This window comes from Lissotriton vulgaris, chromosome 9 (genome assembly GCF_964263255.1).
Source record: "Lissotriton vulgaris chromosome 9, aLisVul1.2, whole genome shotgun sequence".
Classification (NCBI taxonomy): Eukaryota; Metazoa; Chordata; class Amphibia; order Caudata; family Salamandridae; genus Lissotriton; species Lissotriton vulgaris.
The window spans coordinates 501,816,802-501,844,774 of record NC_141697.1 but is presented as its reverse complement, the minus strand read 5'-3'; the positions used below and the strand labels follow the sequence as shown (position 1 = coordinate 501,844,774).

General features: G+C 43.9%; 1 protein-coding gene across 1 annotated transcript in view; it reads left to right on the top strand.

Annotated features, from left to right (window-relative positions):
• LOC147690325 (phospholipid-transporting ATPase IK-like) overlaps positions 1-27,973 on the top strand; it is a 1,699,388-nt gene that overhangs the window by 761,530 nt on the left and 909,885 nt on the right. The window contains exon 9 of the mRNA XM_086937963.1: positions 21,662-21,820. Coding sequence (XP_086794089.1) covers positions 21,662-21,820 — 159 coding nt within the window. The remainder of the gene's footprint in view (positions 1-21,661; positions 21,821-27,973) is intronic.

The following is a 27,973-nucleotide window of genomic DNA, read 5'->3' as shown; positions in this document are numbered from 1 at the left end:
CAAAAACCACAGAGTCTATTTAAGTTTAAAAGCTTTATTAAAAGTAAACACATTTATTAAATTCAAGTTTGTCATAAAAGTGAACGTGTAACTGAAAATGGAAAAGTGCTTAGTGCTGACGATTAATTGGACACATTTCTTGTGGTCGAGCCGAGCTCTCACCTGGTTTGAACTTGATCCTGCTCGTGTTCTTAACGGTCAAGCTTCTGTCTGTTAGGAGAAAAAGTGGTGCGTGTTAAAAAGTAAAAAGCAAACATTCATCAGTTGTGACAAAAAGTGCAGCAAGACAACAGCCTTCCCTGGAAAAAGGGACATTTTTACTCTAGAGTACACAGTCATAAATTATTAAATTGTATACTGTTTTTTCACATTTCTTTCTTCCTCCTAGACCAAATATTATATAGTAGTGAGTGGTGTATTCTAACATTATTAAATGTACTTTGTAGGTGGAACATCTGGAGACGGGGCCAGCGCGGAGGTGGTGGTGGCATTGGACGAGGAGGACAACTCTGGGGAGGAGGTGGTGCAAGTGCCAGACAAGGACATGCCTGTGAGGGTTCACACGGTGGTGGCGGGCAGAGGTAAGCTATACATTCCTTAGTCATTGAGATTGAAGACTGCAGAGTGTGCTTTCTGCACGGGTGTATTATAAAAAAGCAGGTAGTAGCCTCCTCTAAATGTACTTCGACTTAGCTGTGAAGTTTTTGGCGAGAAGAATCCCAATCAGATCTGAGGTGAACTTGATGGATGGGATGAACGAAAAGCAAAAGAAGGGTGTAAGTAAGTGTGGAAGCACGAGAAATGTAATGATGACTGGCAAAGAAGAATGATATGTGTTTGCCTTGTCCCCGAGGTGGCCGGGAAGGTAAGAAAATGGTATGGTGCATGGCTGGGTGAATGATGAAGCAAGGATGGGTGGAAGGAGAACAGCCTGGGTGGGTGAGACAGAAACTGTATGTGTGCATATACTTTGAATGGATGGATGCCTGGATCATTCATGGTGCTATCTGACTCTTAGATAGCATATGTGTATCTAGAGAGAGTAGACGGGCACTGGATGAACTAAGTGGTACTTTGAAGAGCATGTAACACCGCACCCGCACGTCCGTTCCAGTGTAGGAAATGCAAGGAAAAGAAGTTGTAACGTTGTCCAAATACTACCATGAATAGTAGCAGTAGTTTGTATTGCAACTGCAAGCACAGCATATATCCGGTTATTACGGTGGACACTCCCTACCTCTCTTAATAACTTTAGTTTAGTAGTAGTACGTCATTCATGCGTGGGGGTATCACTGTTCACTCAATAATAAGCAAAGCACCTAAAGTCATCCCATATGTCATCAAATACATCTCATGTGAAGTAATAGATAATCAGATAATTTAGCTTCTTCATTTTCCTTTTCTAATACTCATTTGCACTGTAGGGTGAAAGCTAAATTAATTAAGCAGTAGCCCTTTTAACAGAGTATTCTCAGTGCCACCCGTAATAGAAAAGTAAGAGCTTCACCACCTGCATGTACTGGACCGGTACAGTAACGCAAGTCTGTCTCACTCACCATGGTGTGCGTCTGTTTTTCTCGGGTGCAAGTTCACTGCGCTGGCATTATGCCGGCTTGCATAAGATAACGTACCAATTTTCCTAAACAAGAGAGAAGAAGAAGAAGAAGAGTGGTGTACTGTCATAGTCGATTGTAATGGAAGTCCATAGTGCTTGTAGATTTTGTTCCTGAAACTCCCACTAATGTTAGAGCAAGGATGAAGAAGTCGGAGGTTACATAGATACTGTCCTCAATAGTTATGTACTGTGCTTTCAATTTGCTACTTGTACTGTGACAACTTTCTGCTCAATCATTTTGTGTTAATCTTAAGGAGCATTAGTTACAGACTATGTCTTTCTTTTTTCATGTAGTTGCTCCTTCCAAATCCAAGACACCATCAAGGAGGAAGGAGCTGGCTCGAATGGCCCGGCAACGGAGGCTGGATGCCACTGTCGCTGAATATCGGCAGCTGGTGGCCCTGGAGGAGGAGGAGACGCAGTCTGGTACAACAACAACGTCCACTGGGACAGCTGCATCCTCCTCCGTGCGGGCTGCCAGCCAGCGCAGTGCTCCAGCGGTACGGAGCCGGGCTACCAAAGCCAAACGCCACCGCCGAGCAGCAAAGAAAGCAGCTGCCCCTCACAGGATTTGCAAGGCACACCGGCGCCGCTTATCCCTCAGACTGTCCTACCTGGAGCAGGAGGTCCATAACTATAAGAACGTGGTGGAGGGCCTCCGCTTCGAACTTGCCACCCTCCGCAAGGAGCATGATGCCCTGGCTGCTAATTCCAACAGCACCCTGCCATAGTGTCCCTTGCCCCTTTTGGGGGGTGGGAATTGGGAGTTGGGATTTTTGGGGACTTTTGAAGGACAATCGTTGGGGTTAGGGAGGGTCTTGCGGGAGATTCTTTTGTTAGGGCTATAAAAATATACTTTTTGAAACTTTATCTGACCATACCTGTTTTTTACTGCTTTTGAGTCTGGTGGGTGGGGGTTTAACAGTAAGTTTGTTTTCCTGAATAGTCCTAGGACTTTAGTAGTACTACCGTCAATCCAATCTCTCGTCTCTCCTAATACTCCATTATACTACCTCCAACCAAACGCCTATCTTACCTGTAATTTCTGTTTGCAAGTAGGGCTAGGCCCCGGGCTGGCTCCACGGGAAACAGCAAATAAGGTTGGCAATCCTGGGCGGATAAAATTTCCTCATAGCGGTGGTACTAGTGGTGTGACACAGTGGCAGTTGCATGCCTATGAAAAAAAAGAAAATGAAATCTGGTTTGTCCTCCTGAGCAATACAACGGTACAATAGAGAATATAGCAGGTGACAGAAGTACACTAGAACAGTGCCACATTGTAGCCTAACAAATGTTAAAGTATAACTAATTCGGTTGAAGTTCTTTGACATTAGCCATGGGTCTTTGTCAATCAGAGTAAGAATATATCCTCGGATTTCTTCACCAGCCTGTTGCTATCACCTTATCCTCCCCAGCAAGTGTGTGGATTTATTGCTGTAATTTAGTCACACATCAATGAAAACCACACAGCCCGGGGGAAGAGGGTTAGGGTTTGAAAAATGGATGGGTACGGGGGTTTTTGGGAAAGGTTTTGGGAGACAAGAAAAAATAGCACAGCATGGACAAACAATTGTGAACATAAAGAAATCTTTGGGTACAAACCTATCCATCAATCTTTGAAAGTGCATGCACTACTGGATGCATGTCAGTGAAAAGTAAGTAGTACTTTCGACAACTGTGGAAGAAAGAATGCGACAGTACAGGGCGTGTGTGGAATTATTGATAACTATATTCAAGATAAGGTCTCTGTTGCCAGATACCTGAGAGCCTTGCTGGTCACTATAAATCCATTCACAACACTCAATGGGGTTGGTCTGGAAGGTATAGTAGATAGAAAAGGAGAAATTGCTCTTTTTCTAGGTGTCCCCTCACTCACCAGGGTTGCCCCTTGGTGACATGCTTCATCATTGGGGCCATCTACGGGCTGGGGTGTGCTGCGACTTGCGAATTACGTAGGAGCACTTACAAATGACTATGTGTGGTGCAGATGTGATAGTGGAGTGGACTAAGTGATGTGTTAAGGGATCAATTTAGAAGCAGAGAGAGATCCAAGAAATGCAGTCACAGTCAGAGAAAAAGACAAAGGATACTGTATCTGTATGTTGTTGTAGTTGTCCTGTTGAATTTGGTAAGTAAGTTGCCTGCAAAAAAAAAATCCTCTTATTAGCGGCACTCCTCCATTGCAGCTGACGCTTCGTCCATCGATGTTGGTGACCAGAAGACACCCTGTCCACTGCCTGCCTGATGCTGAATTGTGGCTCGCTAATGTGAAGCCTGACTCCATCCTTTTTTCCCCATTGCACAGACTGAAACCGGGCCTGTAATTATTCAACGAAAAACAGGAAGTGATATAATATTACAACACCACTGATAAATAAATATAAGGTATGTAGGCTGTGGAGTGCAAAAAGTCACACTATGATTTTCCTAGTAGACAGTACAATATTTTTGAAAGTGCGTACTCTGTCAGAGTCACCTTTTGAAGGATAAATAAGTATGGGCAAATTAATGTAGCGGATCTTTCCCCTCAAGCTAGGTGTCCTGTAAACTGTGTTTTAGAACAAAATTAGATCTTCCCAGCAGTGCTCCCACCCAGACCCTTACTAAAGCCAGTCGCAAAAATGTAGAAGACCCCCAATCAAATCTCAAAAAACTAGGCCTAGCAGGAAACTTGTGACAAAACGTACTTTGAAAGTAAAAGTAGGCCCAAGTACCCCCTTACCCACCGTGGATTGCATTCAAACCACTTGCAAGCAACCAAGCAAAAGTATCCATAGCCAGCATCGCTCCAAGACTCGAAAACCCCCCCACCCAAACACATGCAATAGAAATACTGCTAACCCTAACGAACCCTAAGTTAAGAATAGTGGCAAAGGCTTTCTCTAACTATGCCAAATCCCCCCTTTCCCACCATGGATTTTCTTCAAATGACTTGCAACCAAAATTACACATTCTCACGAGTGCTCTAAGACCCCAGAACTCAGTTGCAAAAATCTAGAACACCCCGAAACACATGCAATCCTGCTGCTAGGGTTAACCCTAACGAACCCTAAGTTACAAAAAGAGCCAAAAGGCTTTTCTGCAAAGATTTTGTCCCAACCACTTCTACCCGGTATTAGACCTTCCCAGGAATGCCCCAAGACCCGCCAACCCACCCGCCAAGAAGCATAACACCCCCAAACAGGCCAAAAGCAAAATCTCATATTTGCAATATTTCTCGGCCTTCGGTCCAAACGCGCTGCGTAGCTAGGCCATAAGTCGGGGTTGCCACCACGGATTTCCTGAAAAGCAAATGCAATCAAGATTAGAGTGTCCCAGTAGTGCTCCCAGACCCCGAAACTCACCCACAAACACCAGGAAGCCCCACAAACAGGCCCCCGAAAACGCTACATTGAGCAAAATGTCAGAAATAGCAACAACAAAAAAATTCGACGTGGATTTTGTCCCAACCACTTTTATCCGGTATTAGAGCTTCCCAGCAATGGCCCCAGAGCCGTCAACCCAGGAGAAAACGAGTAGAAGACCCCCAAACAGCCAAAGAGCAAAAGTACAAAAATGGGGACTTTGTCATTTTTTTCCAAATTTCCCAAATCACTCCGCGCGCGCTCTGCAGCTAGGCCCTAACTCCCCTCTGCCACCATGGATTTGCTTCAAATCTCTTGCAAAGTAAAGTATATATAGCCAGCAGTGCGCCCAGACCCCAAAACCCACCCACAAACACCAGGAAGCCCCCCAAACAGGCCCCCGAAAACGGTACATTGAGCAAAATGTCAGAAATAGCAACAAAAAAAATCGGCTTGGATTTTGTCCCAACCACTTCTACCCGGTATTAGAAATTCCCAGGAATGCCCCAAGACCCGCCAACCCACCCGCCAAGAAGCATAACACCCCCAAACAGGCCAAAAGCAAAATCTCATACTTGCAATATTTCTCGGCCTTCGGTCCAAACGCGCTGCGTAGCTAGGCCATAAGTCGGGGTTGCCACCACGGATTTCCTGAAAAGCAAATGCAATCAAGATTAGAGTGTCCCAGCAGTGCTCCCAGACCCCGAAACTCACCCACAAACACCAGGAAGCCCCCCAAACAGGCCCCCGAAAACGCTACATTGAGTAAAATGTCAGAAATAGCACAAAAAAAAATCGGCCTGGATTTTGTCCCAACCACTTCTACCCGGTATTAGACCTTCCCAGGAATGCCCCAAGACCCGCCAACCCACCCGCCAAGAAGCATAACACCCCCAAACAGGCCAAAAGCAAAATCTCATACTTGCAATATTTCTCGGCCTTCGGTCCAAACGCGCTGCGTAGCTAGGCCATAAGTCGGGGTTGCCACCACGGATTTCCTGAAAAGCAAATGCAATCAAGATTAGAGTGTCCCAGCAGTGCTCCCAGACCCCGAAACTCACCCACAAACACCAGGAAGCCCCCCAAACAGGCCCCCGAAAACGCTACATTGAGCAAAATGTCAGAAATAGCAAAAAAAAAATCGGCCTGGATTTTGTCCCAACCACTTCTACCCGGTATTAGACCTTCCCAGGAATGCCCCAAGACCCGCCAACCCACCCGCCAAGAAGCATAACACCCCCAAACAGGCCAAAAGCAAAATCTCATACTTGCAATATTTCTCGGCCTTCGGTCCAAACGCGCTGCGTAGCTAGGCCATAAGTCGGGGTTGCCACCACGGATTTCCTGAAAAGCAAATGCAATCAAGATTAGAGTGTCCCAGCAGTGCTCCCAGACCCCGAAACTCACCCACAAACACCAGGAAGCCCCCCTAAGAGCACCTCAAAGGCAAGCAAGTCAGCAAGAACACTAAAAAAATTGCGCCTCGGATTTGGTCCAAACCACCTTTATCCGGTATTAGAGCTTCCCAACAATGGTCCCAGAGCCGTCAACTCACCTGCAAAGAGGTAGAACAACACCCCCACAAGTGCTGTGTCTTTCTTCATTGGGCGTAAACCAGCCCTCTGGTTTGATGGAAATAGGAGTCTGAAGGAGGAGGATAGAGGAGCATGTTCTTCTGAACTTGTGAACCTGAGGAATGCAGACTGCGGCAACTTCAAATCAATTAGCAAACCAGTGAAGACAGTTCTGCTGATGGGCTTGTTTTTGTGATTATCTGATTAAAGTTTGAAATATATTAACTGTGCACAACAAAGAAAGACAGACACACAGGAATAAAAGTGAATAAGGACGAAAAAGAAAGTTATTGATTCGTTGTCTCATTTTCAGGTCTCGGTATCACGGTCCAGGAATGAGAATAAGGCTTCGTCATCATACTCTGCGAATTCAGGCAGGGTGAGCTCAGTGTCACCTGACAGAGTAGAAATTCCCTCATCTATGTTGCTGGCCACCTCGTCTTCATCCGGCGCGCTTTCTCGTACTCTGAAATCTGGTGGTATGAGGTGCTGATTCATCTTGATCATTGTTAACCTCTCCACATTTTTGGGCGAGAGGCGGCTCCGTTTGGGTGTTACAATGCCACCAGCAGCACTGAAAACACGTTCAGAAGACACGCTTGCGAGTGGGCAAGACAAGTAGTTTAAAGCCAGGTTGGTGAGCTGTGGCCACAATTCTTTTTTCCCATGCCAATACGCCAATGGGTCAGAATTAACATAGACCTCTGTTGAGTCATTCAGATAGTCCTTCACCATCGACTCAAGGTCCTCATCCAAGGTTCCTCCACTTTGCTTAGCTCTTGCTGTGCCTCTGACCTTTTGAGAACCAAACCCACGCAGAGCTAGCCAATCCTCTTCAGCCTCCAATGTTTCTGTTGTGTCTGGTGCAGATGATCCAGTTGCCGGTGTCTTTAACGGCTGAGAGGTCACTTGTGCCACAGCCACAGGTGCAGAAGTGGATTGTTTTGACTGGGGATGGCCTGCTGATGTACTGCCATTTCCTTCAATTTTCAGCCGTTCTCTTTGAAACCTCTTGGCTGACAAGGCTAGCCAATGTTTGTACTTTGGAACATGTTCATCATCAAAAGGATACAATGCTTGGCCTGCCAGCGCCTTTTTGTAGCGTGGATCCAGAATAGTAGCACAAATGTAATGCTCTTCTGAGTGGATCGTTTTAAGACGTTCATCACCTTGTAGGAGCTCTAATAATTTCTCAGCCAGAACAAAAGAGTCTTGGTTTTTTACATCTTTTTCAAACACAGAACACACCTCCTTCAGTTGGTCCTCCAGCATGTACAACAATGGGATAGCTTTTCCCAAATTACAGTCCTCCTTGCTGACTGCACGCTTGAAGAACTCAAAAGGACGAAGCATGCGTGTCAGGCTTTGAACTATGTTCCATTGCGCTGCACCCATCCTCAGGTCATCCTGAGCTGTACCCTCTGTTAAGAAATATTGATTGAGTACCGTATACTGCTCATACAGACGCTCAAGCATGTAGAAGGTTGAGTTCCAACGTGTTACTACCTCCTGGATGAGTGCTTTCACTGGCATTTTACGTTGATATAGCAGGCTCCTCAGCTGCTTCCGGGCCTTAAAAGAATGGCTGAAATGGTTGCACATTTTTCGGCAGGTGTCCAATACTCTGTACGCTGCACTGCCTTTATTACCCAAGAATTTTTGGACAACCAGGTTTATACAGTGCGCCAAACACGGCACTCTGAAATAGTTACCCTGCCTCGTGGTCTTAACTATATTGGCGCCATTATCCGTGGAAACATAACCAACCTGGCGTTTTAGTGGGGACAGCCAGTTAAGGACCTTTGTGTTAAAGACATCCAAAATGTTTTCTGCTGTGTGACGTTTCTCCAAACCAAACATGGCTAGTGTTGCATGTTTCCGAGCAGCTTTAAAAACAATGTCCGTGTCAACACCTGTGTTTAGCTTTGCTTTAGCCCCTGAAAAAGAGACCCAGTGTGCAGTGATGCACATGTAATCAGCGCCTGCACCACTGGTCCACATGTCTGTTGTCAGATGTATAGTGTGAACAGCCTTCTTCTGCAAAGCTGCCCCAATCACCTTCAGAACATCTTCATGTAGTGCTGGAATCGCAACTCGGGCAAAATAGGACCGGCTAGGAACCTTCCATTTAGGGCAGAGCGCTGCCACTAATTCTAGAAAACCAACCCCTTCTACAAAAGAAAAAGGGAGAAGGTCCAGAGCTAGCATTTTAGCCAGCTTAGTGTTATACAGACGCGTCAGTGGGTGGTTGCGTTCATATTGCTCTTCTGTAAACAACATCTTTTTAATGTTGCCCTGGACCAAGGATTTACGGGATGATGATGATATCTTCGACCCAGTTACACTCGCTGATGAACTTTTCCGCATTGATGTCTCACTCTCTCCCACACTCTTAGTGTGCCTCACATGGGGTGTGCTGCTGACAGGGGTACTGGGTGTAAGTGAAGTGTTTGAATCGTCTTCTTCCTCCTCGTCATCATAAGATGAAAAATCAACGTTTTCATTACGTGCAATTCGGGCTTCCTTGACCGCCTCTAGGTGCGGAAACCATTGGACAGGGTACGCTCTCCTAAGATGACCTCTCTGGCCTCCGGTACCATAGTTGGTACCAAACTTACCACGACTAACTCGAAGCTTACAAATGCTACAAATGGCTACGTTTTCCATTCTTGGGCAAACACTAAAGAAGTCACAAACTGGACACTTGAAATGTCTTTGGGGGCCGGAGGAGGCGGCGATACTGGCGGTGGTGGTCCTGCTGCTAATGCCAGATGAAGTGGAGGATGTGGATTGCCGAACTTCAGTACGTTTTGCACCTTCACCACCACGAATTGAGGTCGAGGTGGATGGAGGTCCCTTCTTGCGAGGAAGAAATATGGAAGCGGTAGGTGTTGGTGTACTAGTTAACTCCAAATCTAATGATTATTGTGTTTCCATTTCCATTGCCTCCTCGTCGACATCATCATCACGCTCAGCAGCTTCTCGGGATAGGGTCAAAATGTCTCTTTGCTGCATGCCCGCTGGGGCTGCAGTGACCTTTATGATGACTGGATCGTCGTCGTGAAGGGCTTCATCAGCAGCAGTATGCGTCACTTCTTGTTGAGCCTCATCACACTCCATAGGTATGAGTTTTTCGACGACCTTCCTTTTACGCTTAGGTATCTTTGTCAGATCATGGTGTGCCTCACTCTCAGGCTGCCGTGGTGGTACCCATTCGTCATCCAGATCATCAGAAGGCGGTGGGCTTGAAGAAGATGTATACACCAACCTTGATCTTTTCCTTGCTAGGGATGTGGAAGACAATGAATAATCATCAGGAGGAGTGGCTTCCAATGATACCTCGGCTTGATTGTCGATTTCCTGATGTGCCCCTACTTCGGGAGGGACAACTATTGTGGGAACTTGTTGTGACCCTCCATGCACCTCTACTTGCGCATCTCCTTGCGCTGCCTCTCCTTCCACATGTACTTGGGCTTGTACTACTTGCACATGTTGTTGTTGCGGCTGTGGTTGTTCAACACTTGTCAGATGAGTTACAACAACCTGTGTTGATTCAGGGACATTGCTGCTACTTTCTTGCGATGAGCCAACATCACTGGTCGATGGTGATTGGAGAAGTACACTGACTGCCTCTGAAGCACTCAAGGGCTTTGACTTAAGTTGGCGTGGTGGTGGAGGCACTGAACACAATGGAGCGGGGGTGCTGCTCCCAACTTGGTCCCCAGCAGATCCTGCTGCTGCAGGCGTACTTTTTTTTTTGCTCCCAAAAAACGTGGCGGTTGGCACACCAGCCTCCTTGGTAACTTGCTTCTTCTGCTCCTTACTAGCAACTTTCTTGCTAGAGGAGCTACGGACACCTTTTTTTGGGGCCATCTTCTTCAGAGCAGGTCAGACAGCAGGCCGCAGTTGCACGAATTGTAGAGTTGTCTGAGGCCAGGCGTGACGTCGCGTGACGTTATGCTGCACACACACACCGCTGCAGGACTTCTTCCTGGCACTGGTGGTTCTCTTGAGTCTTGTGCACCTAAAAACAATGGAAGACAGAGGAACATCAGTTCAGTTATACACCCCAAAAAATTTGAAAAAAAACCCAGAAAAATCAGCACAATCCCATTCCTTCCATGCCCTCCATGATGTTTAAGTTCAAGACACCCCACAGAAAGACTAGGCCCATGCAAGACTCAATACCCCTGGTGAAAAGGCCACAAGTACAGCCCCAAAAAGAGAAAATCACTGAAAAATCAGCACAATCCCATTCCATCCATGCCCTCCATGATGTTTAAATTCAAGACAACCCACAGAAAGACTAGGCCCATGCAAGACTCACTACCCCTGGGCATAAAGGTTGAAAAGTAGGCAAAATGGTTGCAGGCCTAACAACAATGCCTGCATTCAAAATGGCCACTTGCCTCCCAGCACATGGCCAGGGCCTGTAGCAGCACTGAAAATGGCCCCCAGCCACATGGCCTGTCCCTCCCCATGAACACCCCCAAAAATCGAAAAACACTGCAAAATCAGCACAATCCCATTCCATCCATGCCCTCCATGATGTTTAAGTTCAAGACACCCCACAGAAAGACTAGGCCCATGCTAGACTCAAATACCCCTGGTGCAAAGGCCACAAGTACAGCCCCAAAAAACGAAAATCACTGAAAAATCAGCACAATCCCATTCCATCCATGCCCTCCATGATGTTTAAGTTCAAGACACCCCACAGAAAGACTAGGCCCATGCTAGACTCAAATACCCCTGGTGAAAAGGCCACAAGTACAGCCCCAAAAAACGAAAATCACTGAAAAATCAGCACAATCCCATTCCATCCATGCCCTCCATGATGTTTAAGTTCAAGACACCCCACAGAAAGACTAGGCCCATGCTAGACTCAAATACTCCTGGTGAAAAGGCCACAAGTACAGCCCCAAAAAACGAAAATCACTGAAAAATCAGCACAATCCCATTCCATCCATGCCCTCCATGATGTTTAAATTCAAGACAACCCACAGAAAGACTAGGCCCATGCAAGACTCACTACCCCTGGGCATAAAGGTTGAAAAGTAGGCAAAATGGTTGCAGGCCTAACAACAATGCCTGCATTCAAAATGGCCACTTGCCTCCCAGCACATGGCCAGGGCCTGTAGCAGCACTGAAAATGGCCCCCAGCCACATGGCCTGTCCCTCCCCATGAACACCCCCAAAAATCGAAAAACACTGCAAAATCAGCACAATCCCATTCCATCCATGCCCTCCATAATGTTTAAGTTCAAGACACCCCACAGAAAGACTAGGCCAATGCTAGACTCAAATACCCCTGGTGCAAAGGCCACAAGTACAGCCCCAAAAAACGAAAATCACTGAAAAATCAGCACAATCCCATTCCATCCATGCCCTCCATGATGTTTAAGTTCAAGACACCCCACAGAAAGACTAGGCCCATGCTAGACTCAAATACCCCTGGTGAAAAGGCCACAAGTACAGCCCCAAAAAACGAAAATCACTGAAAAATCAGCACAATCCCATTCCATCCATGCCCTCCATGATGTTTAAGTTCAAGACACCCCACAGAAAGACTAGGCCCATGCTAGACTCAAATACCCCTGGTGAAAAGGTCACAAGTACAGCCCCAAAAAACGAAAATCACTGAAAAATCAGCACAATCCCATTCCATCCATGCCCTCCATGATGTTTAAATTCAAGACAACCCACAGAAAGACTAGGCCCATGAAAGACTCACTACCCCTGGGCATTAAGGTTGAAAAGTAGGCAAAATGGTTGCAGGCCTAAGAACAATGCCTGCATTCAAAATGGCCACTTGCCTCCCAGCACATGGCCAGGGCCTGTAGCAGCACTCAAAATGGCCCCCAGCCACATGGCCTGTCCCTCCCCATGAACACCCCCAAAAATCGAAAAACACTGCAAAATCAGCACAATCCCATTCCATCCATGCCCTCCATGATGTTTAAGTTCAAGACACCCCACAGAAAGACTAGGCCCATGCTAGACTCAAATACCCCTGGTGAAAAGGCCACAAGTACAGCCCCAAAAAATGAAAATCAATGAAAAATCAGCACAATCCCATTCCATCCATGCCCTCCATGATGTTTAAGTTCAAGACACCCCACAGAAAGACTAGGCCCATGCTAGACTCAAATACCCCTGGTGAAAAGGCCACAAGTACAGCCCCAAAAAACGAAAATCACTGAAAAATCAGCACAATCCCATTCCATCCATGCCCTCCATGATGTTTAAGTTCAAGACACCCCACAGAAAGACTAGGCCAATGCTAGACTCAAATACCCCTGGTGAAAAGGCCACAAGTACAGCCCCAAAAAACGAAAATCACTGAAAAATCAGCACAATCCCATTCCATCCATGCCCTCCATGATGTTTAAGTTCAAGACACCCCACAGAAAGACTAGGCCTATGCTAGACTCAAATACCCCTGGTGAAAAGGCCACAAGTACAGCCCCAAAAAACGAAAATCACTGAAAAATCAGCACAATCCCATTCCATCCATGCCCTCCATAATGTTTAAATTCAAGACAACCCACAGAAAGACTAGGCCCATGCAAGACTCACTACCCCTGGGCATAAAGGTTGAAAAGTAGGCAAAATGGTTGCAGGCCTAACAACAATGCCTGCATTCAAAATGGCCACTTGCCTCCCAGCACATGGCCAGGGCCTGTAGCAGCACTCAAAATGGCCCCCAGCCACATGGCCTGTCCCTCCCCATGAACACCCCCAAAAATCGAAAAACACTGCAAAATCAGCACAATCCCATTCCATCCATGCCCTCCATGATGTTTAAGTTCAAGACACCCCACAGAAAGACTCAGCCCATGCTAGACTCAAATACCCCTGGTGAAAAGGCCACAAGTACAGCCCCAAAAAACGAAAATCACTGAAAAATCAGCACAATCCCATTCCATCCATGCCCTCCATGATGTTAAGTTCAAGACACCCCACAGAAAGACTAGGCCCATGCTAGACTCAAATACCCCTGGTGAAAAGGCCACAAGTACAGCCCCAAAAAACGAAAATCACTGAAAAATCAGCACAATCCTATTCCATCCATGCCCTCCATGATGTTTAAGTTCAAGACACCCCACAGAAAGACTAGGCCCATGCTAGACTCAAATACCCCCGGTGAAAAGGCCACAAGTACAGCCCCAAAAAACGAAAATCACTGAAAAATCAGCACAATCCCAATCCATCCATGCCCTCCATGATGTTTAAGTTCAAGACAACCCACAGAAAGACTCAGTCCACCCACCACTGAGTACCCCTGGGCAAAAGGCCCCAAAACAGCCCAAAAATTGAAAATTCCAAAATTTTAGTTGCAGCAACTGTAATGCCCCAAACAAACTTACTTGTAAAATTTCTAATCCAACAGTGATCCAAAGAAAGTCAAAAAGGCCTCAAATCCAAATATCCAGCAGCATCCACAAAAAGTAATCCTTCCAGCTCCAGATCCAAATGAAAAGTGACCAGGAGATGGACAAAGCACTGGGAGGAGCCTGCTGGACAGGAACAGGAAGTTGAAGACTGTGGGGCACTTCCTTCCTCCCACCCCCCTCCCCCCTCCCCAAAATGTACTCCTCGCTAAAAAAGTGCAGGCAAATGTCAACCTAAGGAGTTATTCAGATAAAAATCATCATTTCAAGAAGGTTTATGCTGCTTGCTGGTGGATTTCTTGTGCAGAATTGCAAATTTTATATTTTCGCTTGTGCGAGATTGTTGCTGCTCGCCGCATCTCAAATCTCGCAATTGCGAAGTACCGCGAGACGTGATCTCGCCGTACTCGCATTGACAAACTCTCGCTGTGCAAGTTGGCAAGCCGCGATGACGTAATCGCGCTCGCCAAATTCCCGCGGGATCACACAGCAAGATCCAAAATGGCGCAGCACTCGCAAAATATTGAGAAAAACAACTCGGCAAACGATGATAAACGCCGCGCACCGCAAAAATTGTATCACCAATGCCGCGCGCCGCAAAAAAAATCCGCTGCGTGCGAATTTGCGGATTTTGCGGGAAATTCGCAAATCTCGCGGATTGCGAATTTACCGAAAATCCGCAAAATCCGCGAGCGTAACGGATTTTCCGCCCATACTTACAAATAGCCTTGTTTAATTACATATCATGTAATTATGTTGATTATAATGGATAAAAATATCTCCAAATCTAATTTAGATATTATTTTAATTTTAGGTGTATCATTTAAAATAGATAGCGAAAAAAGACTACACCAATATCTTAGGGCCATTCGTAATGCTAACGGAGGTAGTATTTTTTATAATTGAACCCAATCTTGTAAATATATACATGCAGTGTTAAATTTACATAGTCCATCTTATCTAATCCATTCACTTTTACGCATCCACAAATGGTTTAGATAACCTGTTAAATTCATTGCAAAACTACAATGGACAGCAAGAAAAGACTATCAAATTTCAGCTATACAATGATAACGCAATTGTAAGTGATGCGTAATATGCGGATGAAGTTATAAAGATGTTTATTTATATTGTACATGTAGATGTTAATTGAAACTATTTTCATTCGATCTGCTATACCTATTCTCTTATTAATTATAAGTTTGTCTTTTCATGATTCGACAAACAAAGGGAAGGAAGGGTGGGAAAAAATTATACTTGTTATAAGGACATCTCACTTAGGCCTAAATTGTGATATACCTTGGGAGAATGCTATAATTTAAGACTGGCTCCATGTAAGCACTCTCCCCTTTTTCCATATATTAATTGCAATTATCATATTACTGTCGCATTTATTTGTTTTTAGAATAGTCTCCTTATTCCAAGTGATTCTTTGCAGGGATTTCATCTCCCTTTATCCCTTAGTATATATTAGTCCTTTTGTGAGTTGTCCTTATAACAAGTATAATTTTTTACCACCCTTCCTTCCCTTTGTTTGTCAATGGAGATGTGTGTGATTTATTTTACTGTGTCCAGTCATATAAAAAATATCTTTACTATTCGGGCCAGAATGGATTTAGAGATTCCAAAGGTTGCTTTGGGAACAAGTGGCTGAGCTGAAAAATGGCTTGCCACTGGTTCACGTGATTCATACGCTGAGTCATCAGCCTGTTGGCATGCACGTTGAAGGGAATTCATTGGCTGACGAAGCCGCCAAGGCAACAGTGAGAGCTGCTGCCGTTGCTGCAATCCCTCATTCTAGCAAGAGGATAGAAAGACAGATAATGGTATCTGTCAATACTATGCTCAGCCTTGCCTAAAAGTTTTCCACCAAGTACTCCTACAAGTTATATTTGCAAAATATACGGTATGCTCAAATTCCAGGAGTGGGGGGATAGAGTAATACCAAGAATGGATCGCAGATTAGGTTTAATAATAGCTGCACACAAGGGTCTAGGTTCAGTACACACAGGTATTACTGCAACAGTTTCATTACTGAAACAGCGATATTGGTGACCAGGTCTTACAAAGCAGACCAAGGCCTTTGTCCTTAGGTGTAACATCTGTTAGCAGATAAAGCATTCCACCCGAGCACGTCCACCACAGAGACCATTACTGATATCAGACAGACCTCTCGCATGTGTCTATTTGGACCACTTTACAGTCAGCTGGGACTTACAACTACATCTTGGTGGCAGTGGATTCATGCTCTAGGTTCCTGTGGGTTTGGCTCCAGCACTCGGCTGACGCTCAAACTGTTATAACGGATTTGCGAGTCTTATACGGACATACGCAATTGGCACATTACATTCTGACCCGTTGACCTGCGATTAGTTCTCAGGCTTAGAAAGAAGCGATGGGAAGTTTGGTTGTGGTCTTGCAGTACTCTTCTCCATATCATCCCGAGGGAAATTCAATTGTGGAGAGGAAAAACTGGGATTTAAAGCAATCCTTAAATACAAGAGTATTAGGCTTGAGTGGCAGTTGGGTCAATCACCTATATGGGGTCCAGAGTGCACTAAATAACATTCCAAGAAGTTCCCTGGGAGGCCGTACTCCATATGAGGTCCTATTTGGGACTAGAATGTGGGTACCCAACCTCGATTGTGGCAGCACAGTGACGGATGAAAAAGCATTTGACATCAATGATCATTTGGCTATTTTGCAGGAACTCAGTGAATTCCGGACATTACAAAGCAACGTCCGAGTAAAACGCACAGCCACTGGGAAAGTGAAAGTTCTTCCAGCAAGACCTGCATGGGTCCCGAAGATCGGGGACTTGGTCAGAGAAAAGACTGTGGACAAATATTTATTCGGGCCATCTTACAAAGCACCTGTACCTGTCCTGGCTGTCAAAGGAACAAGAACAGTACTTCTTCTGCCTCTTTCTGGCAAGAAAGAGAAGAACTTTGTCTCTATTGATCTGATCAAACCATGCTATGTGGCTGATACTGAATAGCTGGCTGAATGGGCTCCTGGGTAGCCATCGATCTTCTCTCACTAACATAAAGGAAGTTCAGACGGAAACATTATTAACATTTGAGGATTCAGCTCTACGAAATTAAGGTGTTAATAAAAAATGGAATGGAACTCGTACCTGTTGAAATTGAACAGCAACAAAATACAAATGAAACACAGATCTCAATTTGGCCTAGTACCGGCATCTATGTGAATATGTCCCAAAACCAGTTAGCAGCTAGTTCTACAAACCCAGCTGATCTACCAAAGATAGATCGAACAGCGCCTGGCTACTGCATCAATTTTGATACCTTTTCTCTGGATCCGAGTGAACCTGAGTCACCGCCAGCTTCTGTTTCCCACATAGAAAAAATATATGATCTCTTCCTTTGGCTAAAAAAGACTTAGCTTGTTTGTCCATGGCTACAGCTCTGAATTGCAATTGGTCTACTCTTCCTAGTCCTCTGGATAGGTATAGTGTCTATCTTTTTCCTGCTCCTGAATGGACAATATCTTCCAGAATGCTCTGCAGTACAATATGTGAACTTGGTCCTGAAACCACATACATCATCTCATCGTGAACAAAGGGATCTGTCCTTTGTGAACATGGCAGCACTTCCAGTTCCCGAAGGAATTGTGTAAGTTAGGGTTTCATATGATGTATTTGGTCCCACTGAACTTTTAAAAATTCTGCATATATTTAAAATTACTTTGAATGATATCATCACCTCCAGTATTTTTACTGAGGATTGGGACTTTGAAACGGTAAATTGTATACTGTCTGATTTAGAACAACCTGCTGTTGTGATTATACATATGATTATGACACGATATATGGTTACCATCATTATGGTCATAATTTCTTGCACGAAGCATGTATCCCACGTAATGTTTTCAATTACCATCAATGGGAACATTGCCCAACACCAGGTAGTTCACAAAAGTTTGCTTATCTTTCTGGGTTTAACACTTCAGAACCAAAATAGCAGGTTGGATTTATACCTGCAAGGAAAATATGCTCACCATCATGAAACAGATATACTCTGCTGCATCTATTTACCAGCTGTCTTTACAAGGTTTTGACTTTTGAAGGGAAACCATCAACACAAACTCTGTCTGGAGGACTAAAAATTGGAAAGGTCAGGGAACTGAGGCATTATTTAGAGTGTGTCTCATACCACAGCAAATTATCTTCCTGAACAACACTGTCCAACAGACGTCCTGTCTAGGGGTAGCCAAGATTAAGGACTTCAACACACCTTGGATTCAATCACTCACACACTTTAAAGGCTGACAAAACTATACACAACATAGTGAGGATACGGTAGATGACATTTTACATGATGGTTCATACAATTCATGAGACCCCAATTGGAAGGGATGGTTGGTTTGGCCTATCAACACAAATCAGTCAAGATTCAGGGGTACCAGAGAAGGGTTTAGTATCCATAGGTCTGACCAACGCTACGCACAACTAGAACACTTGGGTTTGTAACATCATACAGTGTTGGGAAGTTGTGCCCAGAATGGCTAAAATACTCAACACTATCCTAGGTGAAACAACACTTGTCCTTACTGTCAGATGACATGGATCTTAGGGATTTCTTGTTAGGTCCCCAGAAGCCACGTCAGAAACACTTCTTATATGTTATTTATAATGAAGTATGTAAAAACTCTCAACAGGAAGTTGCAGAGAGATTGCATGAAAGTGACAGGGTTAACCTGAAAAAGGCTTTGTCAGTGATCAACAATGGCATGACCACACTAACATCCAGGATTTATTCACTGGGGAACATTGTGTCTTCTGCACTAGAAATAATAGAACAGGATTCATCTATTCTTCAACACTGACAATCACGATCCATTCTATTATTGAGCTGGACGCTACAATCATTGCGCCCTGACGGTATATCAACAGTATGTCTCTGTTTTCTGCATACAATCTTGGAATTTTGAGGGTAGAAGGGATCTTTCTAGGTCCTGATGAGAAGCCAGGGAGGGCTTTGAAACATGTCGACACAGGAATTACTGCCAATTAAAGCTTAGTACCTCTATCTCATTCCCCACTTTTAACAATATCAGTTCAAAGGAACATTAACGTTTATTTTTACGCAGAGCCAGGTATTTTTTAATCATACACTACTTTCACTCACTTCTGACCCTCACACTCCTACATCACACATAGTATTGTTACAAAATCAGTGCTCCTCCGTAGTCGTAGGTCGCAGCACGCCACGTCCCGCAGCGGGACGGGAAGACCCCGATGATGAAACATGCCAACAAGTGTGCATTTGGTGGTTGAGGGGTATTTTAACAAAGCTGTGTGTTTTCCATCATAGTAGGAGACACACTAGGTCTGGAGGAACATTACTTTTCTTTTCCATAAGGGTGGATCCCTTTGTTTGTTGTGGGATGCTGCCAGGCATCGCATATCTGGTTAAAGTACATTCCAGGGTTACTTGATGTACACAAGTATTGTTTCCACTGACCTACACAGTCAGGGAGGCGCTGCTATGGCCTTTGTTGAATGTTTCACTAATACAGTTTGATTCTCTGAGCAGACTGAAAGCCATACTTTTACAGAAGAATGTATCCTTAACCTCAGCGCGATAGACTTTTGATTTCCAGGTTGCAATAAAGGCCTACGTAGTGCAGTATCCTCAGCATTTTCCAACGTTGGTGTTGGCATTCTTAGAGCCACTACAGGATGCTTCAGCTCCTGTCGGATTGGACACCGGCTCTGCAACAGGCACACAGGCATTGAGTGCTTCATCAGCAGTGGCTGTGGGAACCGGAGAAGATCACCTTTGCTTCATTGACCTGATCCAAGAGAAGTTAGAGGGACCTTTGTCTGCGAAAGCAAGCAGCAGTGATGTTGTGTCTCCCACACAGGACGCAGAAACATTGGGATCTCTGTGTGATGGGAACAATTCGGCCTTTTTTTAAAACAACCCAAATCGGAATTCAAAAACATAATTTTTGCTTTATTTTCCTGTTTTTGCTCTCATTGAGCACTATGGCTTTCGGCATGCTCAGTCGGTCTAACAGTATATTGACTATTTAGTGGATTTATAAAGGTTTTTTTCCTTTTGCATCGTTTTTACACATAACATGTTTTTAGATGTTTTATACTCATATTTTACCAATGCTTTTATGCTTTTTATTTTTTTTAAACAGGCATATTTTAGCATTTGTTAGTTTGTCATCCAGTCAGATGAGGAGTGGGTGTTATGATCCCCAAGGTACCCCAATATAGGCCCAGGTAGTTGCACGACCTTTTACCTACATTTGTCCTACCTTGCTCCACATAACAGCTCTGGCGCTGACCTTTTACCTAGTTAGGTGCTGATTAGATGTTTTGTGGTTTTCCTCAAAAACGAGCCTAATTTATTATGCATGAGGATTCTTAGTATCACAGCAGGATTACCATCTTCTGAATAATAACTTTACACAAAAGTCATCGTTATCATCATCCTTGGCCGACATGCCCACAGTACCATGAGACATCTAGGTTGAACACCTGAGGTACCTTTTGTGTATATACATTTTTGGGTACATAAATACCACATGTTTCCATGTGGAGATGAGACCCTGAAGTCCCTGCATGCAGACACTCCAGAACGCAGTGGTCTGATATCCCTTGTGGGTTGTCCAACTTGAGACCAAGACAAGGTCCTTCATACTCTCCCATCAGGTAATGGGGTTGGCTCTTTCCTAGGGGGATTATTGGCTTCACATCTACATACATGCATGGTACACTTAGGTACACTTAGCTAGGGTTAGCATCTTGGGAGTACACATGATTACTGCCATGTATCTATATGCCTGTATATATTCACTGTTTTAGGACCATAGTAGAAGTCTACCTTTTATTTACTCTGTTGGTGCTTGTAATCGTATATATCTGTTTCTGTCTAAGGTTTGGTGATGCACACGTATTTTATACTAGAATGACGCTGGTTCAATAAATACTTATTGAAAACGTCCCCACCGTTCCTTCTGTGTATCTCTTTGAGACAAAGTGAGCACGAGTGACTGAGCGAAAAGTACTGTACTGTAATTTTGGGAGCTATGCTAAGGTCAGTTGGAGGCTACCTAAGGACTGTTTTGAACTTATGAGGGCCAGACGAAGATTTGGTAGAGGCCATGGTCTGTGGGTACTATGTGAGGTACTTTTTGAAGGCTCTAGTTATAGATTTTGTTGAGGGCTATTGTGACTGTAAGATGTCTACTTTTTGAGGCTGTGAGAGGTTCTTCTATGGGCTTCGCAGAGTCTATATATGTTTTGTGAGGATTTGATAGAAGTTCCAAGAGTGTCTGCTGAAGTTACATGAAGTCCAGAGATGCAGTGTGAGGCTTTGTTGGGACAGCGATGGACTCTTGGTAGGCATTTGATGGTCTGTTGTACTACGAGGATTATGTGGTATGTAGGTGAGGTGCAGTGCGTTTTCACTATATTTTACTTTCAACCTGTTTTACAACTTTAAATGCCAGCGGCCTACCCGTCCATTTCTGTATCAATGGACATTTCACTGTCAGGGATTATTTAGTAAAGTTATGGTAACAGTTCGTGTTAGGAATTTAAGATTCAGTTCAATGTTAGGCTTATGGTTAAGGATATGATGGGAATATGTCTAAGGGAGGATTGATGAAATGCACTCTTGACAGAAGACTTATGACGTGTTGGATATTCTTGCATACATTCTTCAATAATAAATGTCAGTTTAATTTGTGAGGCAGGCAGAGTGTTTTGCGAGTCTCCGAACAGCAAGATACACACGTTCGTTGGAAACCTGGAGTGGAAAGGTGAAAAACACCCATTGGACAATGAGAAGATGCTCCTACGAGGATGCCGCATTCGGAACACAGCAACCTGCTATGGTCTGGTCATTTATGCAGGTGGGTTTTTAAAAAAAAATATGCTACTACATAAATGCATGATGTATCCCATACACTGATTCAAAGGATTCAATTGTTGTATAGCCCATCAGTAAACAAGTTTCGTAATTTAACAACTACAGTTGTCATGATACAGGCTAAACAAATAACATATTTTGGTGAGCCTACAGCATTAAAATAATGCCAACTACACTGTTGAAAAGTAGGAGAATTGATCTAGCTATTATCTCAAGATTCAAGTAATGAAGGTGTGAAGGCATACTAAATGTGCCCTTGATTATCTCTGCACGAGGAAGGACTGAAACATATTCACTAACGAAGATGTCCCTTTTAAGTGGGTTTGTCGGTCTCTCACAATAATGTGAGTCTGGCAGTAGTTCTAATAAAGTCAGTGGAATTCATCAGTGTATAGGTTCACATCATCTGATTCTCGCGTTATTTCTCAAAATATAGTGTCCCATATTGAAAAAGCTGCGACCCCTCTGCCGTGCTGGTGCAACTTTTATTTTCGCATTTGTTCATTTAACTAATTCTTTCTTCAAATAGCATTGTCTGGGGCTCTCTCGAAGTGAATGCATATCAGAATCAGTCATTTGGCCAGCAGTAATGATAGAACTAGCAGCAGGGAAGCTGATGAATCTGTTTTGTGTCATGACATAAAATCCAGCAGGCATGTTTCATGGAAGCTTGTGATAGACTGTTTCTATTGGTGCAGGACCTAGACTGATTTGCATTTGGCTGATACCAGATGTTGGCACGTGCTTACTGTGCCAATGGAGCCAAGCTGCACCCGACTGATGAGCCCCGAATCACTATGAAACCGGTATTGTGTTACTTGTATTCCAGTTCAGAGAGAACCTGGCTTTGCAGTTCGAGCTAAACTTTTGTAATTGGAGCACTACCAAGACTGATTTGTATTTGAGTTGGTCTAAATTGAGGTGGCATGGTAGGCAAAAGAATGATGGGTTGGTATGATACCCAGGGGTTAGACTTACTGCAAGAATTTCTCCAATCAACTTTGCATGTTTGATATTTCTGATGAGTACAAATTCTGCTTAAAATGGAAGAAGACCGCCTCCTCACTGCTACATCTGGAGCAAGTGTTTGAAATACTCAGATACATGTGTTCAAGGCACGGAGGTGGAAGCTATGTGTGGTGCACACAGTTAAGTTGCAATTATGTGAATCTGCATTGCCTAATACGCTGTCCATATGAATGCAGCTTCCCTGACATGTGCCTATGTGGATCTGTTTCCACCTCACCGTTATTCAACCCAGGTCGACTGGAATCAATTCCCTGATCATTCTACATAACTGAGAATACTTTTTTCGCATTTTCCAGCCAACCCGAGCAATGCCTGGAGTAATCCATAATTAGGAGTATTGATCATATCACAACCCCAAGTTAACCTTGCAGACTTCATGAATGATTCAGGGTTCATAAATTGGCCTAGCATTACATTCTTGTCTGAGCTCTATAAAGTCAAGCAGGTAATTATTGTCGAATACATTTTGAATCGTTGTGTGCTCCTTTGTCCACTATCTCTATAAAATGAGACACCACAGGGGCAAATCATGGGTATATATTTCCTACTAACTTGTTTTGCTGAGACATCCGTGTCAGCAACAAATAGCTACTTTAAGCAACTTAGAACATATGAAAATCTGTTTCTTGACACTGACTAAAACTTCAGAGATTGATCTGTGATTTATGGGTCCATTTTTAGGTCGAGCCTGGGCAGCTCAGGAGCTGCCCTGTGAGGCATACTGTATTCAGATATGGATTTGAACCTCTGCCCACTCTCCACCCATCTTTTAATTTGGCTCCTCTTACTGTCCTTTCTAAACAGTTGCATCTAATTTGTTAATAATAGGCTTATTAGTCCCTCCTTAGTACCGCCTTGTCTGCATTTGTAACCTCCCAAGAAGACTGGACGCTTTCCTTGCGTTGTTACATGGTCTGTTTTATCTACAGACTGTGAGCACTCTTTTAATTAATGTCTTTAATCTAGCTGATTTTGCAAGCATGAGAGGCTCTCCTTAACCCACCCTGTTTTCATGACAGCACGGTGGAGATCATTGACGCAGCGCTTTATTTTTCAAAAATGCTTCATGCACAGCACCGACTGTGGTGCGTGTGGCTGGAGAGGAATTTTCTTGGACAACGACTAACAAATTCACCACTGGTTTGTTCTGCCAAGAAACCGGAGATAACGCTGCAGGCTTCCATATCAAGAGACAGTAAATAACTGGTCCTTGTCCCTAGTAAGCATACATTTTCAAAGCTGGATTTATTGAACCGCTTCTAGATCAATCTTACGGTTGACAAATATCAATAAGATCCCCATTTAATTAAAAGGGTCTTTTTAATCAACACTTTCTACATCCTGAAGATGGTCTAATAGACAAAGCCACAATTAAACCAAAACGTCAACTTCTACGCCTATTTCCTACTCAAATGAAAGAGAGGCAATATTAGTTTTGTATGGATTTCTTAGATTGCCTGAAATAGTTCTCTGTGAAAAGGTATTCACAAATGTGACTGTCAAGGATTTTTTAGTGCATGTTAATATTACTTCTGGTTGCATTGTGTTGTTGCTTTTTATGTACCCTACACAAATGAATTTTGAAGTGATACTAAATTTTGCTTGATTATACACACCCGTGTTTTTTTCTTTCTCTTCTTGTGTTACTTTCTTTGATGATTAATTCATTGATAAGTAAATGTGATCCTTTGGGATTAATCTTAATGTGAGTTACTGGAACAAGAACTCACTTGAAAATCAATGCTAAGTATAGAAGAGTTATAGAAACAAATCCCTTGTAGGCGTATTTGCCTGCTTCCTGCCCAGCATGGCACATCTGCACACGCTATGCTGATTAACAAATGGGGTTACTTTGTAAAAGCTCCCCAAGCCACGCTTTCATTTTAATGGTGAGCTGCGTCTAAAGAAAGCGTTGTGGCCACCATTAACTCAAAGCACAGCAGGGGCGCTTTTACAAAAAAAAAACATTTGTTTGTCAATTTAAGCAAATTTTGTTTTTAGTAAAAACGCCCCATACTGCGCTTTCACTTTAATGGGTCGGCGCACCTTTCTTAAGACAAGCCACATCTAAAGAAAGTGGCGTGGCTGCCATTAACCCCTCCCATGCTCATGACGGAGCCGCTCCGTCATGAGCATCGGCTGAGATGTGCTCATGACGGAGCGGTTCCGTCTTGGCCCTGCCGCCGCGCCTGCGCGGCGCATTCTATTGAGCGGGCGGGGCCTTGATGGAACCGCTCCGTCACGAGCACAGCTCAACCGCGGCTCGTGACGGAGCGGCTCCATCACAAGCATGCGGCCGCCGCTCGCTGCCCCCCTAGCGCTGCGGCAGAATTGCCGCCGCAGCGAAGGGGTTAAAGGGAAAGTGCAGCATGGGGCGTATTTACAAACAAGCATTTGGAATGCAATAGGTCTCGCATTTGCGATACTTTAAGCTATTGGCATTATAAACTGTAATGACTTTTATTTATGCTTTACAAACTAAAAAATAAATAAAAACCATTGTGATTTCCAATGCCAATAGCTCAAACTCACGTAAATGTGCGACCTATTGCATTGCAAATGCTTGTTGTGTTTTAGTATCTAGTAACCCTGCCTCTTATAACCATATAATTGCTCATTGCAGCTGAGCTGCCAGGTCATATTTTTCTATATCCAGGATTCCAAGTCCCCTATCATGTTCTGAAGGTGAAATTTACCAAATGGTAACTCTACATCTGCCCACCCCTTCCGAATCAGGTGTACCAAGATGGGATAAAAAATGTATGCAGATGGGTGCCACAGTTTTATATTATACTCCTCCATCTATTGCGTGACTTGTAAAAGCCTATTGCATGCTTCTTGGCTTAATACAGTTAATGATAACCTGATGGATGTAATGAAGTGGACTGCACATATAGCCATTTTGAGACTGTGGTCTACAGTGAATTAAATGGAGTTTTGGTAGCCAATTAATGCCCTACCAAAGACATTGCATGGGTGATGTGTGTGTCACCTAACTTATAATAAACGACCTACAATCTCCTCTGCAACAACACACTGTAAAGTCCTCTTTAGTTTCATGTAGAAGCCATCTCTTTCTATTTTTTAATAGTAATTATTGAAAAACAAATTTGCATGACTTGAAAGGAGTCACTTTTGCTTTCTGCTGCATAGTGTGCTACTAAAAAGTTATTTTGGAACAGGTGAATACCCATTTACAGAAGGAGCAGAAGTACGACTCTGTATTGGAAAGAATTATTACTATATTGAGGAATTTTGAAATCCTGATGCAGTTTTATCTGGCTGAGTCATCTATAACCACTTTACTCATTTCATATATTTCTTGCCACTTTTTCCCTTCCAAGACTTGCATCCCATTTGCTCTTTCTTATTTGCTACTCACAAAACACATGAAAGCAGTGGCCTAAGAAGCTTCACACCAGAAAAATTAAATCCTTCCATCCCAGGTTTAAACTTTCAGGTCAGAGTGCAGGTCTTGGTACTGGGCAACTTAACTCAAACAGGGTATTGGGGGATGATTTGGCTATGAATATTTTCTCCACCAACTGCCTTGCAATCCTACCACTTTCTTTCAGATACTTCACTTTGTCCCACTCTACAGGAGGTAAACCCATTGTTGTCACACCAATTCTAGGCAAGTCCTCAAGAGAGATTTAAAGAATCCAAATGAGTGGGATTATAGGAGTTCTGGACCAAAACCCTGGATGCATGAGTTTGTTAAACTCAGTGAGACAATTGTAAATGTTCAAGAGTGACATTTGACAGTGCTTTGGGCAGCGAGTATGAGCGTACTCCTGTCAAGTCCTACTGTACACCAAGGTTTGTGAGTCATACAAAGTTAATGAGACCAAGGAAGGAGCCTCATACCCAGTGAGACTCAAAGATTTGAAACTCATCTTCGCTGAGTAATGTGTGCTCCAAGAGGTGAAACACATACCCAGTGAGGAAGACCATATTGTACGTTGTGAGACTCTGACCCATTAAATGAGAAATTTGTGCACCAGATTGTGGGACTCAGCCCAGTGAGATTGTTCACCAATGTGTAAGACTTGCACCAAATGAGTGAAGTTGTGCTCCAAGAAATCTAACTCACACTAAGTGAGTGAGACTGTTTCAAGGAATGTCTTGTTCCTTACCGGTAATCCTCATTACCCTGATTAAGGTCCTCCTCGTCCCAGTCCTAACAAATTAAGGCAATCCTGCCTCACGACAGCCAATAGGAACATCAGTATTTTTTCAATTATATAAGCCCCTCCTGAAGGAACCAAAATTTTACAAGGCCGGATTATACTTACCAATAGCCCATATATAACATAAAGGGATAATAAGGCAGTCGGCAATGGAGAAGGTCGAATCGTTTATTCAATCAAATACAAGCCGTCAGGGGAGCCTCGGGCTACACGACCCATGGAGGTGCGCAGAGGAGAGTGACGAAATACAAGTGATACAAAGCATATATAAGTTTTCACACATTCAAGTTAACACCCTACAAGGAAAAAGACAAGTCGTCAGTAAGCCAACAGTAAAACCCATATAAGGCACCACTAATTGCTAGTAGCTAAGCTGAAGCTATTCCATGGGCAGGTCGGTGAGGTGCCCTCTCTTCTATCTAAAACCAGGGGAGTACAGGAACGGGCTCTGCTAGAATGCACGCATCCCACAAGAGGGGCAGGTGCGACCTTGGGTTTCCCTGAGCTACACACAAAAGATCAGAGAAGCAGGCTGAGTGATTCAACATGGTTTCGTACCAAGAGCTAACCCATGTGTCTTCTGGGAAACAGTACATGAATGCAGGGAAACGAAACAAGGTGGCCCTAGTTATATCAATAGGTCTAAATGGGCCTACATGAATCTATCATAGAGCTTACATATATAGTATAATACTATGCGGTTATTCATGCGCATATACGGTTATATGGTGCATAGTGGGCCAATCATGAATATATATATAATTTTATATCCCAACAGACGGCCCTTTTGGCCTACTATGGCCAATATAACTACTTCACTCTACAAACACCCCTTCATCGATCTGCATGAGGTCTGTTACCTCCTTCGGAATCATTTGTTTTTCCTGCCGGGAAAGGGTCAGAGCAGACGTTATCTT